The 19,324-nt window shown below is 44.1% G+C and overlaps 1 protein-coding gene across 8 annotated transcripts in view; it reads right to left on the reverse strand.

Annotated features, from left to right (window-relative positions):
- The window catches only part of LOC115087513 (dynactin subunit 1-like), a 281,663-nt gene that overhangs the window by 132,716 nt on the left and 129,623 nt on the right, over positions 1-19,324 (reverse strand). For 2 of the 8 annotated variants that reach the window (XM_029594882.1, XM_029594872.1), the window contains exon 1: positions 5,551-5,916. The exons of the other annotated variants lie outside the window; for them this stretch is intronic. In XM_029594882.1, coding sequence (XP_029450742.1) covers positions 5,551-5,580 — 30 coding nt within the window. In that variant the 5' untranslated portion in view covers positions 5,581-5,916. Of the gene's footprint in view, positions 1-5,550; positions 5,917-19,324 lie in introns of those variants that run through there. 8 annotated transcript variants of the gene reach the window in all.

Consider the following 19,324-nt stretch of genomic DNA (forward strand, 5'->3'; position numbering starts at 1 on the left):
AGAAATGTTACACTTGAAGTTAATTCCGAGCAACCACAGAGCCAAACTGCACTCAGCAATCAAATCACAACCAGGAAGGGTGCAGTAAACTTGCATAGTCCATAAACATTCAATATTAATTTTGTATTGTATAATCAGCAAACTCCATTGTTGTACTGTAAGTATTCAATAAGCGTGATACAGTGCGTCCCCCGACACGGTCCCGTGTTTTGCCGAGGCTGCGTCGGGAGGGACAGTGAATATAATCAATAATTCTGAAATAAAATAAAAGAAAGGACTATGTAGAACAATATACCATAGCCGACCAGCATTTATACACCAACTATAGCTACATAAATCACATACCTTACATACGTCTTCATAGAATTTAACAAGGAGCACGTCTAGGCACTTTACACAGATGGTATTTAACTAGGTAAAAGGCGCGAAAGTCAAGCTGACCAGTCAGCTCTCTTCAGGGTTCAGCCAATCAGTGGACAGCCCGGTTAGCAAGTCACAGTCAGATAAAATGTGTCCATTCCAGTTCTTTGTTCAAGCCCTCAGGTATTACAGTATTCAAAGTAAATATCCACCTCTGCTCCCTTTGTATTAAGAGTTCTGCAAAGTTACCCCCATGGGACGGGGGGAACCACAATTTCTAACACAAAGAAGAACAAGTCAGATAATGTGTGTGATAGTTGAACCCAATGCTCAACTAATGGTGCATTTTTGCGTGCCCTATTAATGTTTGCCTTAAGTTCTATGATCCGTGTTTTTATCATCCTTGAAGTCTTTCCAACGTACAATTTGTTACATGGACATTTAATAATATAGACCACCCCTCCTGAATTACAATCTGAAAAATCTCTTAAGAAAAACCTCTTCCCCGAAAACGGATGTTCAAAAGATGACATCAAGGTTGTATGCGGGCAGACAGAGCACTGCCCAGTGCCCACACGGCTTATGTTCTCCCACAAAATTACAATTCCTCTCAGCCGCAGTCATATCAGAGTGTACTAATAAATCACGGAGGTTCTTCCCTCTGCGGTAGGTGAATCTCAAACCACTCTTAAATACATTTCTTAATGCCAACGAATTCCAGTGTTTCCGGATGATATCAGATATTAATTTACTCCTGGTGGAAAAGGGTAGAATACACTTCACCATAGCATCACTTGAACGTGCTTGTGGCCAAAAATAATAAATCCCTGTTTACATAAAGAGCTCTTTTAAAGGCTTTCTTCAAAACCTTACTCGGGTATCCCCTCTCTAGAAACCGAGATGTCATCTCCTTAGCTTTTAAAAGGAATTTAGGCCGTAGTCTCAGAAATTGGCCAGTGGGAATATTATTTTTGAGAGCCTTTGGATGACAACTGTCATAGTTGAGTAATGAATTACGATCAGTGTCTTTCCTAAATATGGTCATGGACAGTTGCATATTATCAAAAGAAATCAGAAGATCCAAGAAGGAGATTTGGGACATGTGAATGTTGAAGTTAAACTGCAAATTCATATTACATTGATTCAACCAATCTAGAAACATATAAAGCTGCATATCTGTCCCTACCCAAATGATAAAAATATCATCAATAAACCTTAACCACAAATAAAGAAAACCGGACCATTCTGAATGGTATATAAATGACTCCTCAAATTCTGCAACATACAAACAAGCAAGGCTTGGGGCCATGGTGGCTCCCATGGCCGTACCTTTAATCTGTTTATAAAAAACATCATTGAAGCGGAAATAATTCTGTGCTAATGCCAGTCTTGCTAATTGTAACAAAAATGAGGTTGGTACATGTTCGGACTCAGATTGTGTATTGAGTGTTCTTTCTATAGTCCTCAATGCTTCTTCTTGTGAAATGTTAGAGTATAAAGAAATAATATCTAATGTAACCAGAAAACATGAGGAAGGTGGTGTCTCAATAGTGTTCAAAATAGTAATCAAGTGTGAAGAGTCACGAACATACAATTTGATGTGTGGTACAAAAGGTTTAAGGAAAATATCCACAAACTGGGAGAGGGGTCCTAACGCAGAGCCAATCCCTGAGACTATCGGATGGCCGGGTGGATTTTTCAATGTTTTGGGAATATGTAGAAACCAGGGATAACTAGATGTTCAATGGACAGAAAATTAGCCTCCCGTTGTGTAATCCAGTTATGGGCTACTGCATCCTGAACCAATGAAAGAATTTCATTCTTTAAATCAGTGGTGGGATCGATCTCCAAAGGTAGATAAAAATTCGGATCATTAAAGTTGACGACAGACCTCAGTAGTATAGTCACTTCTCTCCATTACAACAATACCCCCACCCTTATCAGCAGGTTTAACTATTATGTTAGGATCAGCAGCCAATACATTGATGGATGAGTCTTTACTCTTAGACAAGTTATAGTGTGTGTAATATTTCTGTGTCAATAACTTTTTAATATCATCTTGCACCAGTCTTTCAAACACTGTTATGCTCGGGTCAACTGGCCCCGGGGGGATCCATCTAGACTTAACGCAAACTAGTGACCCGTCTTGAGTCTTGGAACATCAGCAAAAAATAGTTTAAGTTTCAAGGATCTGAAAATATGATAAAGATGTTTCTGTAAATCAAACTCATTAAATCGAATTGTTGGAACAAATGACAACCCTTTCCCCAAGACTATATTCATCTTCAGATAATGGGCGAGAGGTCAGATTAAATACGATATTGGAGCTTATTGCCATGGATTTATCTGTTGCTTGGTTGTTCGTGTTACACGGGGTGGCTGAACTATCTGAATCCCCTGATTGGCTGAACCCTGAAGAGAGCTGATTGGTCAGCTTGACTTTCACGCCTTTTACCTAGTTAAATACCATCTGTGTAAAGCACCTAGACATGCTCCTTGTTAAATTCTATGAAGACGTATGTAAGGTATGTGATTTATGTAGCTATAATTGGTATGTAAATGCTGGTCGGCTATGGTATATTGTTCTACATAGTCCTTTCTTTTATTTTATTTCAGAATTATTGATTATATTCACTGTCCCTCCCGACGCAGCCTCGGCAAAACATGGGACCGTGTCGGGGGACGCACTGTATCACGCTTATTGAATACTTACAGTACAACAATGGAGTTTGCCGATATACAATAAAAAATGTATATTGAATGTTTATGGACTATGCAAGTTTACTGCACCCTTCCTGGTTGTGACACTTGAAGTTAACACAGGTCACCCAGTTTCTTCATTCTCTAGGCAGTAGGGATCCTCTGTGTTAATCTCAGACCCTTTGGAATTCCATTACCATTCCTGTCTTCACCACCTCTTCTGGGAGGGCATTCTGTGTGTCCATCACCCTGAAGAAATATTTCCTGACATTGTTCCTGAGTCTACCCCCTTGAAGTTCCATATCATGATCCCTGACTCTACAGCTTCCGTTACTTTAGAAAAGGTTTGATTCTTCTGCATCGTTTGTTCCTTTAAGGTATTTAAAAGTCTGCATCATATCTCAAGAGCATTCTCTAATCCTGCCGCAGAGGACATGCAAAAAGGGCACGCAATGACCCGCTGCAAACAGCCACCACTGACTTGTCAGCTGACAGTGACTTTACTAAACCTGTTTGGACAGCAGGCCAACTGATGTTGGCTGTTTCATAAAAACAGACAGCTGAGTCCCTTGTACCTGAATCTCTTCAATATGCAGATGCAAGAGCCTCCTGCTTCCTGTGTAGGATACATCTCTAACAGGTCTGTCTGGTTTCTTGCCCCCTGCTGCCATCAACACAAACATGGGGACGCTTACCCAGTTCATTATCAACTAGGTCACAGCATTCATTTCAAGACTGTTAAATAAAAGTTCTCACCCTTTTGAGTTTACAAAGCAAGTGCTGGTTTGCATTTAGACTCAGAGCCAATAAGGCACTTTTATCTGCTTACGCCTTGGCTTATGCAACTTTAATGCGGTAATAGTAACATTGTGATGGCTATCATTGTAAAGCAGCACTTTGAGATTAAAAATGTTATTATTGTAAATCATGTGCACTGATCAGGAAAGATCAGTTCTCTGTGAACAGCGGAGGAGAGTTCGTGGCAGTGTAACAAGACTCTGCTCTCAGGTGACATGAATGTAGGACTGAACTCACTGCAGCCTCCAGGGGATACATGCCCCTAAACACAATAAATGCTGAAAACAAATGCTGGCACAGATACTGGCAGTGCGAGAGCTGGGGGTCCTCCATGTCCCCACCCCATGCTTCATTTGCCTGGTGTCTGTCAGCCTTTCTCAGGGTGTGCTTGAGCACCCAGAATACACACCCACATCAGGTCTTTCATTACAAAAGCAATGTCAGCATGGTTTTTACTCTGTCAACAGCCAGTAAGAACACCCCATCCCAGGAAACATCCCTCCTTTTCTTTGTGGTTCATTGCACAGTATAATTTAGTGATTGCAGCAAAGAGCTTTGAAACTTGCAGATCCAACACCTTCTTCTCTCTCTCACTCACTGTTCAATGAATGAGTCATTCATGTAACCCTGCTAAGATCAAATTTGAAATTAACGACTTTGGGGGAATGAAAACTTCTAATTATATTGTACAGAACACTGACAGTAGTGCCTGATACTGCTGACAGTACTATGTATTCATATAATTAACAATGATATTCTTTCCAGGGAAATTTAACACTGGAAGCTTTTTTAAAGCTTCCACTAAGACACTTGAATGAATAACAATCTCATCAAATGAAGTTATGGTTTGGCTGTGCTGTTCCTCATTAGAGCTTTATACTAGCAGCCCTGACATACATCTTCAGTGTGACATATATAAAGATGAAGCGTGGCCTCAGGGTAGGAGGTTATTAAAATGAAGGCTGGTCATAATACGGCATGCATGCCTTTATGTTTAAGTATGACAATCTAAATAGGTCTAGGGAAAAACTCCAAATCTCCCAAATAGTACTACTCACTGAGGGGGTGCAATCGTCAAAATAAATATATTTGGAAAAAAATATTCTAGGAAGTGATTTTGTCTCAAAATACTGAAGTGGAAAAAGCTGATTTACATTGGTTCTGGCCTGAATTTATTGCTAAATTTTTCCTCAAAAGCCGAGTAATCAAAAAACCCAATATAACTTTCAAAACTATATCTGCAGCTTTGCCTAGCTTTCAAATCCACACTGCTGTAAGGCTAGTTTAAATGTGACCAGAGTGACTTTACCAAGCATGTAAAGCATCTTCTTCTGCTAGGCACTAGAGCTGCAGGAAACACCACAAGCAAGGACACGATTAGCAGAATCCAGGATGTCATGTAAAATGGAAAAAAAAGAGCTCTATACCCAGGGAGACAGGTCACTCAAAGCATAGGGCAAAACAGCAGGTGGACAAATTGCTATGCCAATAAAGTTTCCTGAATGTGAATCTGACGTGCATCCATGGAGTGCCTTCCAGAAAGCAAAGATCTAAAAAAACTGAACGTCTAAGAACAAAAAAAAAGCCCCCAAACCCTGTATCCTTAAAACATCCCCACAAAGGAGCAAATCAAACGGGAAGGCATGGTAAAAGGAGCAGTAAAATGACAATAGTTCTGAGAGCAGTTTGTACCTTCCGTGCTGCCGGGGTCTGCCTCATCATTACGGAAAAAGACAGAGAAAGAGAAGCAGAGAAAGACAATATTAGAATACGCAGTCACAACAGTGCAGCTTTCTGCAGCTCCTTCCACGGCTGTCCAGATCTCCTGCAAATGGCTGCAGCATTTCTCTCAGCTGTCACACATTGACCCTGCTAATCCGGCGAGCGTCTCTTCCTGCAAATCCCCACAGCTCCGGATCCTACCAATCAGCGGTGCTGGAAAGCGTAATGTTGCATCCCCCATCAAGCCACAACAATACAGTCTAATCGCACTTTCCCTTTCTCCATTACACTCCCACCACCGCCCTGTTTTCTGATTACATCATCAGTTAGGAGGGCTCTTCTCCCCTCCAAGGTCCCAGACAGTCCCAGCCAAGCTGCAGCAGCAGTAGCTGATGCTCATCCTCAGAGGAGGAGGAGAGGAGGAGGGAACTCGGGAGCGAGTGATGTGCCGCTCTGTTACCCGGCAACGCCAGAGGCTCGCTGTGTGTGCACGGGGTGCAAGCCCTCCCCACAGATCTGCCCGGTGACCCAGTTCCAGGAGGGAGATTTCAAGGCAGGCCTGGATTTCTCACAAGCCCAGCCTGATACTTTCTGGTCCTTGCAGCTGACATCAAGGGGGCCTATTTCAGACCGTACAGAAAAATGCCCGGGAGAGGGGCACCAGCCCACTCTCCCACCGAAATAGTCAAATAACTGTGCCCTGCATCCCGCAGGGAACACAGAAGAAAGGCTGACATCAAGGGGGCCTATTTCAGACCGTACAGAAAAATGCCCGGGAGAGGGGCACCAGCCCACTCTCCCACCGAAATAGTCAAATAACTGTGCCCTGCATCCCGCAGGGAACACAGAAGAAAGGCTGACATCAAGGGGCCTATTTCAGACCGTACAGAAAAATGCCCGGGAGAGGGGCACTAGCCCACTCTCCCACCGAAATAGTCAAATAACTGTGCCCTGCATCCCGCAGGGAACACAGAAGAAAGGCTGACATCAAGGGGGGGGGGGGGGGGGCAGAATCAGGGACTACAAAGACCAGCCTGCTTTGGGATATAAATTCAAAACCAGGACAGGCAAAAAAAAAAAAAAAAGATCTCCCTCCTGGTACTGGATCACTTGGCAGCGCTTCTCATAGCATCCCGATCTGCTTCGTGCGCAATGTCTATGGGGCAAAGTCTCTCTTACACAGAAGCTGCTGCTTTCACACCGATAATGGGAATCCAGCCCTGTTTTTGTAAATCCTATTCCACTGCAGCCTTTAGATGGGAGTTAGGAAGCCAAGAGCACATTAAATTCTCATCTTGTTACAGATTTAGACCTGAAACTGCCTCCATTGGATCTTTCCTTCTATACTTGATAAAAGCCTGACTCCTGTCCAGGGTTCACTAGACAGGTTCTGCTCTGAGAATGTAGAACTTTCCAGCAGCGGGAGGGCTGGGGAGCACCTTATAGGACACTGAATGATGGTGGGTGCCTTCCCCCAAAGGGGATGGGTTTGGTGATGATACAAAAGGTGCTTCCCGTGAGGCATGAGCAGACAGAGAACAAGTCTGAGAGAAGCTAAAGAGTGTTGCATTCAGATCATGGAGCCAAGGACTGAAGTGTGGAAGGAGGAGCAATGGGAGCTCCCTTCAGTACGGACTGGAGAGCCAACTAAGGGGATAAGGACCCTCAGAGCAAAGGGGAATCATCCTATCTTGGGGAAACCCTTTGAGAGCGATACAAGAGAAGTTTTGTCTTGCTCTTCTTTGAGGTTGAAAGAAAGGAAAGGCCTCAGTGAGGGCTTGAGAGGAAAGAGTGTTTGGTTAGGAGGTAGAACTGTACTCAAGTGACTTGATGGGTAAGTAACTCCCTGAAAATCCGAGGTCCTGTCTAAAAAGCTGTTCTTCCTGTGCCTGTGGTATTTTTAGACAATGTGCTAGTTTTCTTCCCTTTTCTGGGGCTGTGATTTTGTTTTTGAACATTAAATAAATGCCTTTCTTTCGGTTTGGAACATAACTTTAATGTGGACAGTTGGTTTTTATTTTGTGTGTGTGTGTGCATGTGCAAGTCTCCTCTTGGGCCTTACAGATTTTCTGTCTTCCACTGGAATCCTGGCTCTCTGGCTACAGAAATGTCTTTTCCCACTATTCCAGCTGCCAAAGGTGATCCCTGGAGAAGGGTGGTGTTATTTAAGGTTCACCTTAGAGAAACTTGTCAGCAACCCTCTTTACTCTTTCTGGTGCTGCAGTGCTCTTAAAGATTATGAGACTGGGTAAATGCAATGCTTCCTGGTAACGGTCTGATGTCAAAAGACACATCTGATAATAGATTCAGAACTTATAGAAAATTCTGAATAGTAACAGAGGAATATGATCAAAAGAACTATATGGAAAGCAGCCTCAGTGGCTATGGTGGCTGATGCTATCCATGCTGTGTGCTGCCAAGCAGGGATTCTATTGGATCCTCAGGCTGCTGAATTATAGCTCAGAGTTTCTATTGGGAAGGGAGGACTTATCTATTCTTAGAGCCTAAAGAACCAGCTACAGATTAAAGGGGGCAGATGGAGCAGTCATCTGTGGCCCAAGCATGCATGGGATCCATACAGGGTTGGATTAAGAGTAAGGGCAAAGAATATATACATAAGTGATATTGCAAGTGTGGGTATGGGGGGGGGGGGGGGGGGCATGAAAGTAGGAGGGGGGCCCCATGGCCGGGCTGCAGCCTGGGGTCCAACACTGAGCCATCTTAAATTTGTAGGGAACTTCATCCTGCTCTTCCAACTGCAAGAGATTATTGCATTACATGACCATCAGGATATACTGTATAGAAGGTGAAAGCTTCTGCAAGTTCAAGGAATTGATCAGAATGGTCCTCCCAGATATGCAGTATTAACCCATGGTATACCGGCATAAAAAAAAAAAACAGGAAAAGGTGAAAACCCAACACAGCAACAACACATTTTGTTTCAGATAGTGTTGCCTAATGGGGGCAGTTTGTAGCATTTGTTGAAAAGATATGGGTCTGCTACGCTTTTAAAACAGTACACCAGAGCTAGAGCATGGGATTGTCCACTCCAGCCTCCAAGGGCTGCAAAGAAACCCGGCTTTTAGAGGAACCTAAATATAACCTTTCTTGGACCAAGTGTACACAAATTATGTGATGAATATTCATTGTAGACATCCTGAAAATCAAGGCCCTTTAGGACTGAGAAACCACGACAAATCCTAGTGCAAGGAGACAACAAAACTGCATGGCTACTAATATTAATAAAGCTGCAAGCTTTCAGTTTAAACGTTAACATTTTCGGTTTTTTGTTTTTTTTAATCCCAAATGGGAATTATGGATTCGTTTTACTGAGCGTGGCTTTCATCTGTATTCATAATTTCCCATGTCTGCTTGGTGACTGAGACAGAAATTGCAGCAGCCTGGCAAGCAGAGGTCCCACGTTTTCTGTGATTCTGCAGCAAACTGCCAACTTTGTGTGCGCTGCTGCAGGCTGCAAAAATGCGGATAACTGGAGGAGCCCCTGGCCAGGAGAAACCCACGGGCTCCACTCCCTAGAAGGTTCCCTGCAGCCAGTTATATAGACACGCGGAAAAAAAAAAAGCATCTTTTTTCTGGACTGATTGCGTGACAATTTGCTACTTTTTGTGAAATCTCTCTCTGGAGGATTTAATGGAAAAAGCAAAACAAAAAAAAGTGCTGAAATTGTTTTTGACATATGTAAACTCATTAGATCATTTGGAGGGTAATTTTCAAATTTTAACCAATCGCAATTGTCTGTTTAAAATTTGAGGATTCTTTTGATTTAACAGAGAGACAGGGAGATTTAAGCCAGGAGGTGAGATGTTACCAGCAGCTTAGCTGTGGAGGACAAATGAGAGAAAGAGTGAGAGAAAAAAAGAGGGAAAGGAGTTTTTCTTTGTTGCAGGGAGTTTTCCATTTGGCTGCTCTCTTATTCAGTCAGCTGAAACAAGCATAGCCTTTATTTTATTTTATTTTTTATTTTTATTTTTTTTTGCAAGAGTAATTAAGGTGATTTTTAGATACATTTTAGTTTCTTTATTTTCTAACTAGCTGACAGTATTAGGTTAGTACTATTTATAGACAATGGAGGCAATTTTCAAAGGAGTTATGCATGTAAATTTAACATACTTTGAAGCAATTTTCAGCCCATTTACTAGGGATGTGCATTCGTTTTAAATGACATTGACAATATCAACAAATTTGTCTGTCATTTTATTTCGTTTTTGAAAGAAAAGAATAGAAAAAAACATGAAATTTAATATTTTTTCATATTGTTTTTGTGCACACTGTTTGCAAATAGTGTACATAGATACCCAAAACAAACAGTGCAACCTGGGGGTCTCCAGAGACCCCCCCCCCCACACACCTGGCCGTAGAGTGGCTGCTTCCCCTCAAAAAGTAATATTTTGAAAAATAAACCCCTGGTCATATACTCAGCTCTCTCTCCCCAATCCTTCGCCTTTGTTAAAAAAATGCTCCCCCAGGAGCCAGTTCCCATGGCCCAAACTCCTGACCCCCTGGACTCATCAAATTTTCCCTGGTGATCTAGTGGGGGCCCAGGATCAACCTGTCCACTTCTGAACCAAGTGGCCATCACTTTTCACAATGGTGCCAGCCAACCTTTGCTCCTACCATGTGACAGGGGCAACCAATGCTATTGGGTAACCCCTGTCACATGATGGCACAAAGTGTTCCCTACTCCATTTTTCAAAATGGTGGCTGCTGGATCCAGGATAAGAAGGGGTCGCTTTTGGGTCCCCACTAACCACCAGGAAGAATTTGGTGAGCAGGGAGGGGTCAGGAGAGTGGGCAATGGGAGTGGCAGCTTCCGGCAAGTATTTTTTTAACAAAGGGAACGGCTGGGGAGTGGAGGCAGCGCTTGTGACCGGGGATTTATTTTACAAAATATTTCTTTTTGGGGAAATAGCCATCTCCAGGGGCAGCAGGGGGGTAGAAGGGGGTTTCTCAAGATCCCTGGGGTCTTCTTTTTGGTTTCAGAAAGTAGCACTATTTTCTGAAATGAAAAAAAAAACCACAACCCAAACTACCCAAAAGAAACAACATAAAACAAAACAAAATTACATTTTTTGCTGTGCATATCCCTACCATTTACTCACTTAAAGAGCACTTACACATGTAAAACCTATTGAAAATTCAATAGCATATATTGTAGCAATTTTCAAAAGTCTTTTATGTGCATAAAACCCGCTTTTAAGCATGTAAATCCTTCTGAAAATTACCTCCCATTAGTATTAGGTGAACTTAGTTTCAGGGAATATTCGGAAGATTTGCGATTTTATTCAGAATAGAGAGGGAATTTTTATTTTATTTTGGTGAGGATTGCCTGGTCTATTGGAATGCTAGACGTCCTCACATATTCCCACAAATCTTGCAAGTGCATTCATCACCCAACTGAAGCAACTAGACTGCAAAGAAATTAATCTAAAGTGTTTGGCTATCACATGAACTGACAAATCTCATGCAAATATTCTGGCCAGAATGGAGATGTAGATTTTGAGAACTCATTTTCAATTTGCTTGAATTGGGAACAGTGAGAGAGGGGAAGGTTTGTAGTCTTCTGGTTGCAAAAATCTAATTTTTCTTTTTCCATTGATAAACAAACTGAATTAGCCATAACATGTGGGTGACGTCACTCAATGGCACCACACAGACCTCTCTTTCATAGCTTGAGGAGCTTTTGCTCTACTGAACATGTGCGGGAACTCCTGCTCAGATGTTGCCTCCTGAGTCTTGCCTCATCCGACCACTAGCACAGACGTGTACTTCTTCCCTCTCTGGGTTTTTTTTTCTTTAAAGTTGGCTTGCTGCCTCAGCAGCCCCTCATACAGCACGTTTCAGTACTACCTTTACAAAAATGTCTTCCAAGAAGAAAACCACAGTAAATGGATTTAAAGACTGTGTTGGCGGCAGGAAAATGCCATTATGGATAGACACAAACTCTGCTACCACTCCCTGGGTCCAGACCACAACCAAGGAAATTGGTGCGATTGCAGATGGATGTCCCCATGAATGCAATGTTCCAGGGCCTGGAAAATGGAGGAACTGTGTAAGTCTAATAGAAGCCACAGTAAATCCTTTTCCCCACCACTGAGAGCAGCACAGGACACCACCATGTCGTGCCATCCAGAACTCTCCCTAGGAGCCCATGTGCCCCAAGTCCTGTCATTTAAAGAGCTTGTGGCGGGAAAGGGTACTCGGCATCTCCTGATGACATCACTGGTTCCCCGCTATATAAGACTTCCTTGGAGGACTAGCAGATGCCTCAGCAACAGGTATTCTGTGTGTGTTGCCAGCATTTCTTCAGCCTGGCCCAGCTCGCTTTGCCTCTTCTACCTCCCCTGCCTTGATTGTCCAGCCTATCCTCGTCTCATCTCTACAGCCTGCCCTGCCTCATCTTCTCCAGCCCAGCCTTGTCCTGTCTCTTCATCCTGCCTTGCCTTATCTCATCCAGCCTGCCCTGCCACATCAGTCCCTCTTGCCACGTTTCTGTCTCCCCTTTGGACTGACTTCTGGATCTGATCTTTGCTTGGACATTGACCATTCTTGCTTGCTGCCTGCCACTGATCCTTGCCTGAACAATGACCACTTTTGCTTGCTGCCTGCCACTGACCCTAGCCTGGACAATGACCTCCCCTGCTTGCCACCTGCCACTGAACCTTGCCTGGCCCTGGACTCTCTTCCACTCTATATCCTGAGAGACTCTCACTTAAGTCCTGGTAGCCCCTGGAACCCAAGGGATCAACCTGCAGGGAAAGGGGCTGATAAAGGTGAAGCTCCTGATTAGTCTCATCCCAGGGTACATCCGCCAGCTCTTGGTGTGTGCCTAGGGGGTTCACTCCCTAGGCTTTGCCAACCACACTGCAGCAGCAAGGTTCCACTTCCATTACTTATTGCTGAGGCCATGCATCTGGTGGACCTGGCCAACCTGCAGGCGATTCCGGGTTGGGATCAATGCATTCAGCAACAGCAAGGAATCCTAGACCAAGTATTGGGGGTCCTCATGAGACTTGCAACCCATCTGTACACCCTGCCACCAGCACCATCTCCACCTCTGGTAGCACTGGCTCCCCCTCCAGTAGTTCCACTGCCGCCTGGGTCAGCCTCTTCCCTGAGGCCCATTCATCAGCTGCCACCATCACCTTGCTATCACAGGGATCCAAAAGAATGCAGGAGTTTCTTGAACCAGTGCCAAAAGCATTTTGAGCTTCAGGCAGCTCTGATCCATAAGGACCAGGCCCAGGTCATTTACATCCTGACTCTTTTGGGTGGCACAGCCCTCGCCCGGGCCTCCCCACTGTGGGAGCAAGAGGATCTTTGATCCAGGATTTACAGGAGTTCCTCTGCCAGCTCTGCCTCATCTTTGATAAACGGGCTGTATTTCCTCCATGGCGGCCGAGCTTCTCCATATCCAGCAAAGCATATGTACCATTGGAGAGTATGCAATCCAGTTCTGCACCCTTGCTTCTGAACTACCCTGGGGAGAAGATAGCCTGATGGCCATTTTTGGCAGGGTCTGTCTGGGTGCATAAAAGATTAGCTGGTCCATCGTGACATTCCAAACACCTTTGATGCATTAATTGCTTTGGCCACCCAAGTAGACCGGGCCCAGAACAGTAGGGTCTCCTGGTGCCTTATACAACTGACCCCTTGCTTCCAGCATCCTCCTATGCTTCTGTCCAGTCTGGAGGTGAAAACTACTGAAGAACCCATGCAATTGGGTCAGGCTAAGATTTACTCAGAAGAAAAACAGTGAAGGAGGCAGATGGGACTATGTCTGTATTGTGCTGGTCAGGGGCATTTTGCCTCTCACTGTCCCAAAAAGTTGGGAAACTCCCACACCTAAGGTTGATTGGAAAGACAACCCTAGGTTGTACACTGTCCTCTCCACAATTGCTTCTTCCTATTTGCCTGTCCACTGAAAGCTGCCAGTTCCACACCAGAGCTTTTCTTGACTCTGGGGCAGGTAGAAACTTCATTCAGGAGTCCCTAGTCCACCAATATGGAATACTTACAATCTCCCTAGAGAATGTGATTATTTATAAACATGTATTGCCCACCTATATCAGAACCACTGTGCTAGACAATTTACAACATTTGTATAATACAATATTAAAATACAGTCACATACTCAAAAATGAAATACATAAAAAAATGACCTTAAGATACATAATCATTATTTTGAAATACATAATCATTTTACTGAAAAGCTTATTATCTCCTCAGTTTATGGAGACCCTCTTCCAGGCCAGCTCACCGAGATGACCATGCCTCTCATCCTCCAGACCAGTCTTCTCCATAAGAAATTGATCTCCTTTCATGTAATAACCAGAGCAGTGAATGCCATCATTCTGGGCCTGCCTTGGCATCAGCAGCACCAACCTGTCATCAACTGAAGTACTCTGCACCTGGCACGATGGGATCCCAGATATGGTAATACCTGTCTCACTATTGTTCGACCTCCACTTGCCTTGATTGTGGTTTTGACCATGCCAGTCCTACCACCCCAATATGCATCTTACACAGATGTATTCAATAAGCGGCAAGCAGAGACCTTGCCCCCACATAGGTTCTATGATTGCCTCATAGACCTCCTGCCTTAGAAGATGTCTCTGTGGGGTAAAGTATACCCTTCTAATGGTCCCAAAAACTGCTGCCATGTCCCAGTACATAACAGAAAACCTAGAAAGAGGCTTTACTCAACCTTTTTCCTCCTTGGATGGGGCGGTCTTCTTCTTTGTTGGAAAAACAGATGGATCCCTTAGGCCCTATATGGACTACAAGGACCTTAATGCCATCACTAAGAAAAAAACAATATCCTTTACCACTTATATTAGAGTTAATCGATTGCCTGCAAGGGGCAAGGATTTTCACCAAGCTGGATTTACGGGGAGCATATAATCTCATATGCATAGGTGAGGGAGACAAGTGGAAAATGGCATTCAATACTAGAGATGGTCACTACGAATATTTAGTCATGCCATTCGGCTTTGTAACACCCCTGCCATATTCCAGAACATGGTTAATGAGATTTTCCGAGACCTCCTGTACTCTTATATGGTCGTCTACCTTGATGATATCCCCATATCCTCTTCTCTTGCAGCACCACTTACCACCTTTACCAAAAAGGGCATGGATGCTAAATGGTGGCTGGAAGAGCCTTCCATTCTCTCAAACAAGCGTTTACTCAGGGATCTTGCCTGAGACATCCAGATTCTGCTTGTCTATTCATTGTGGAAGTAGATGCCTCTGCCCACGGGGTAGGGGCTGTCCTTGCCCAACACAACGACCAAGGCACACTCCTACTATGCTCCTTCTCCAATAAGTTCATACCAGCAGAAAAAAATTACATGATCGGGATCAGGAGCTCCTCGCTGTAAAACTACTGCTGAAGGAATGACATCATCTCCTCGAAGTAGTCAAGTATCTGATCACAATCTAGACTGACCACAAAAATCTGGTGTATTTGCAACATGCGCAATGCCTCAACCCCCAATAGGCCAGATGGTCTCTGTTCTTCAATCGCATCAACTTTGAACTTCATTATTCACTGGCAGCAAAGAACCAGCGAGCAGATGCCCTTTCACACGTCTTCCAGATGGAGGATATCCCAGAACCCCCTTGACACATTATAGATCTGGTATGGATAATTGCCACTGCTGGCATGCCAGTCCCACCTGGGAAGATGGTAGTGCCCAAGTGACTCCGTGAAAAGGTATTGAAATGTTCCCACGACTCACATATGGCAGACCATCCCAGAATAGTCTGAACCCTAGAATTCCTTATTCACCACTATTGGTAGCCCCAGGTGAAGGTAGATGTAAAATATTATGTAGAGTCTTGCCCTACCTGTGCCCAGCACAAGAGCCCTCATGCCCAACTTTGGGGACTGTTACAGCCGTTGCCAGCCCCCAAGGAATCCTGGACTCAATTATCCACTGATTTTATCATGGATCTCCTTTTTCTAACAACAACACCCTGATATGGGTCATGGTAGACAGATTCTCCAAAATGGCTCATTTCACACCACTCCCAGGATTACCATCTGCACCAGAACTCACCCATCTTTTTCTACAGCATATTTTCTGCCTTCATTGACTCTCTTCTCATATCCTTTCAGACAGAGACATCCAATACACTGTCAGATACTGGAGGAATCTCTGCAAAAAGCTCAGGATCCCTCTACACTTTATCTTTGCCTACCACCCCCAAGGAAACATTAAAACAGAAAGGATCAATCAGGTCTTTAAAAATGTCTTGAGACTATATGTCAATGAGTGACAAGATGATTGGGCTACTTATCTTCCATGGGTGGAGTTCTCTCATAATAACCACCTTGGCAGCTCTTCAGGCTCATCGCCCTTCCAAATCGTCTATAGCAAGACCCCTGGATACTGTCCCCATCCCACTTACTGTACCTTGTCCAACAGCCAACACTTCCAGCCAAGATCTTAAAAATCTGTGGCAAAGAACCAACCAATTATTCACCATGGCAGCCAGCCATTCCAAGTAACAGGCAGACAAGAAAAGGCATCCAGCTCCTCAAATTAAGCTTGGAGACTTGGTTTGGCTCAGCATACAAAATTTACAATTAAAAATACTATCAACTAAGTTTGCACCCCGGTTAATCAGACCATTTCCCATCCTGTGGCAAGTGGAAGCATTATCATACCAACTGAAGTTACCACTCACTCTAAAAATACATAATGTATTCCATGTATCCCTGTCAAAACCACTTATTCTCTTTTGGCCATCAAGACAAATGCCCAAACCCACAGAAAATGCCTCCAAGACGGAAACAGAATTTGAAGGTCTAGAGATCCTAGACTCCGGAAGATGGCGAAATCAAGTGGAATCAAGTGGAATCTTGTGGAAAAACTTTGGGCCAGAAGTGAATGCTTGGGGGCCCACAGCCAACCTTCAGACCCCTCATATGGTAAGGGAATTCCAACAATGGTTCCCTCTGAAACCAAAGCCTAGAAGCCTGTGGAGACTACTTTTATGTTTGGTGGCTAGTGGGATGGCCCCACGACCCGCCTCACTCACCCATCCCGACGCTGCCAGCACAGGACGCCACCATGCCACACCACCCCCAACTCTCCCTAGGTGTATGTGCACCCAAAGTCCTGTCATTTAAAGAGCCCACAGCAGAAAATTGTACTCTGTGGCTCCTGATGCCATCACTGGCTCTCTGCTAAATAAGCCTTCTTTTGAGGACTAGCAGATGCCTCACAAATGGTCTTCTGCCTTCGCAGTGTATGCTGCCAGTGTTTCTTCAGTCCAGCCCAGCCTTGCTTCATCTCTACAGCTTGCCCTGCCTCATCTTGTCCAGCCCACCTTGCCTTCTTTCTCCAGCCTACCCTACCTCGTCTTGTCCAGCCCACCTTGCCTTCTTTCTCCAGCCTGCCCTGCCTCATCTTGTCTAGCCCAACCTTGCCTCATCTCTCCAGCCTACCCTGCCTTGTCTCTCCAGCCTGCCCAGCCTTGTCTTGTCTCTCCAGTCTGCCCTGCCTCATCTTGTCCAGATCAGCCTTGCCTCTCCAGCCTGCCCTTCCTTGTTGTGTCCAGCCCAGCCTTGCCTCATCTCTCCAGCCTGAACTGCCTCATATTGTCTTGCCCAGCCTTACCTCATCTCTTCCAGCCTCCCCTGCCACATCAGTCCCTCTTGCCTTATTCCTTTCTCCCCCTTGGACCGACTTATGACCATTGCCTGGGCATTGACCATTCTTGCTTGCTGCCTGCCACTGACCCTTGCCTGGACATTGACTACCCCACCTTGCCCCCTGCCACTGACCCTTGTCTGGCCCTGGACTCTCTTCTACTTTATACCCTGAGAGGCTCTTGCCTAAGTACTTCTGGCCCCTGAGACTCAAGGGCTCAACCTGGCACTGCTGGTAAAGGTGAAGCTCCTGACCAGTTTCATACCAGGATCCATCTGCAGCTGTTGGTGTGGGCCTAGAAGGTTCATTCCCTAGGCTGTGCCAATCACACCACAGCAACAAGGGTCCACTTTCATTACAGATTTCAACAGAAATGAAGCAGAAATCGAGTTGGTGGTAGGACTTCTTCATTTTACAGGATGGAGCCCCGCTGCAACAAGCTCTTTACCAAATAACTTTAGTAACAGATGCCTTCACAAAGTGTTGGGGGGCACACACAGGCCCCTTTTTAACTCAAGGGACATTGTCATTCTTGGAGAAAAAATTTCAAATTAATCTGCTCAAGCTCAGAGTGATAAGGTATGCTTTAACAACTTTCACTCTCCTCCAGGGAAGAAATATTTATATCTAAAAATATAGTCAATTCACTAAGTTCTACATGAACAAATAAGGAGGCACAGGATCTTGGACTCTGTGCCAAGAAGCAATAAAAATATGGGAATGGGCATGCAGACATCAACCTGTACTGCAAATGACCTATCTTCCTGGAATCTCCAACATATCAGCAGATCAACTCAGCAGAATCTTTCATCCATATGAATGGTGCTTTCAGCAATCCACAGCCAACAGGCTGTTTAGTCTCTGGGGATTTCCAGCAATTGATGTATTTGTGTCAGAACAAAACAGAAAACTAGAAAATCTTTGTTACTTTCTTTCCAGCAAACTCAGATTCATTCATGATGCTTTTCGGTTTGACTGGAATGAAGATCTCATGCACACTTTTCCACCGATTTTGCTAATAGCCAGAACAGTGCATAAAGTATTAAAAGATTGGATCTATCTGATGCCCTAGCTCCAGAGTAGCTCAGACAAGTCTAGTTTGCTTATCTAATACAGCTCTCCCGTCACACTCTGATACCTTTTGGATCAGATCCATATTTATTAACGCACAAAGAGAGATGTCCATTTCATCCAAATCTTCTCTCCCTCGGCTTGATAGCTTGGATGTTGAACGTTCAGTTATAAAAGACTTCTCCTTACCTAAAGCAGTGGAGGACATGTTAGTGTCTGCCAGAAAACCTTCAACTAGAAGAGCTTATGGTTTCAAATGGAAAAAGTTTTCCACATTGTGTCAACACAAGAATTTGGATCCATTCATAGGTGAACCAAAAGAGTTACTAAACTATCTGCTCTCACTTTCTTAATCAGGCTTTGCCATCTCATCAGTAAAAGTACATCTCAATGCCATGGTAGCTTACCATGTTCAATCTCAATTTATCCATTAGTGTCAAAATTCATGAAAGTCTTGGTTTTATACTTAGCCACCAGTTATAAAACCTCCCATTCCATAGATTCTAAATGTGATTGTGACACAACTAATGAAGCTAACTTTTGAACCACTGGAGTTGGTCACACTCAAATTTCTAACATGGAAAGTAATATTCATGGTTGCATAAACCTCAGCCAGAAGAGTAAGCAAACTTCAGGCTTTGGTTCATTATTCACCTTATATGCAATATTTTCACAATAGGGTGGTCTGTTGTACCCACCCGAAATTTCTGCCGAAAGTTGTGCTACCTGCATTCTTCTCAAAACCTCATGAATATGAAGGCAAGAAATCCCTTTATATCTTGGATTGCAAATGGGCCTTGGTTTACTACACGAGAAGAAATTAGCTTCATTGTCAGACTTCTCAACTGTTCATCTCTTTAAGATCCTAATAGATTGGGCATAGCCATGGCCAACTGGCTAGCAGACTGCATTATGCACTGCTAAGGACAAGTAGCCCTTCAAATTACAGATACAATGGAGGCTCATCAAGTTAGAGCCATGGCTGCATCAGT

Source organism: Rhinatrema bivittatum, chromosome 1 (assembly GCF_901001135.1).
Source record: "Rhinatrema bivittatum chromosome 1, aRhiBiv1.1, whole genome shotgun sequence".
NCBI lineage: Eukaryota > Metazoa > Chordata > Amphibia > Gymnophiona > Rhinatrematidae > Rhinatrema > Rhinatrema bivittatum.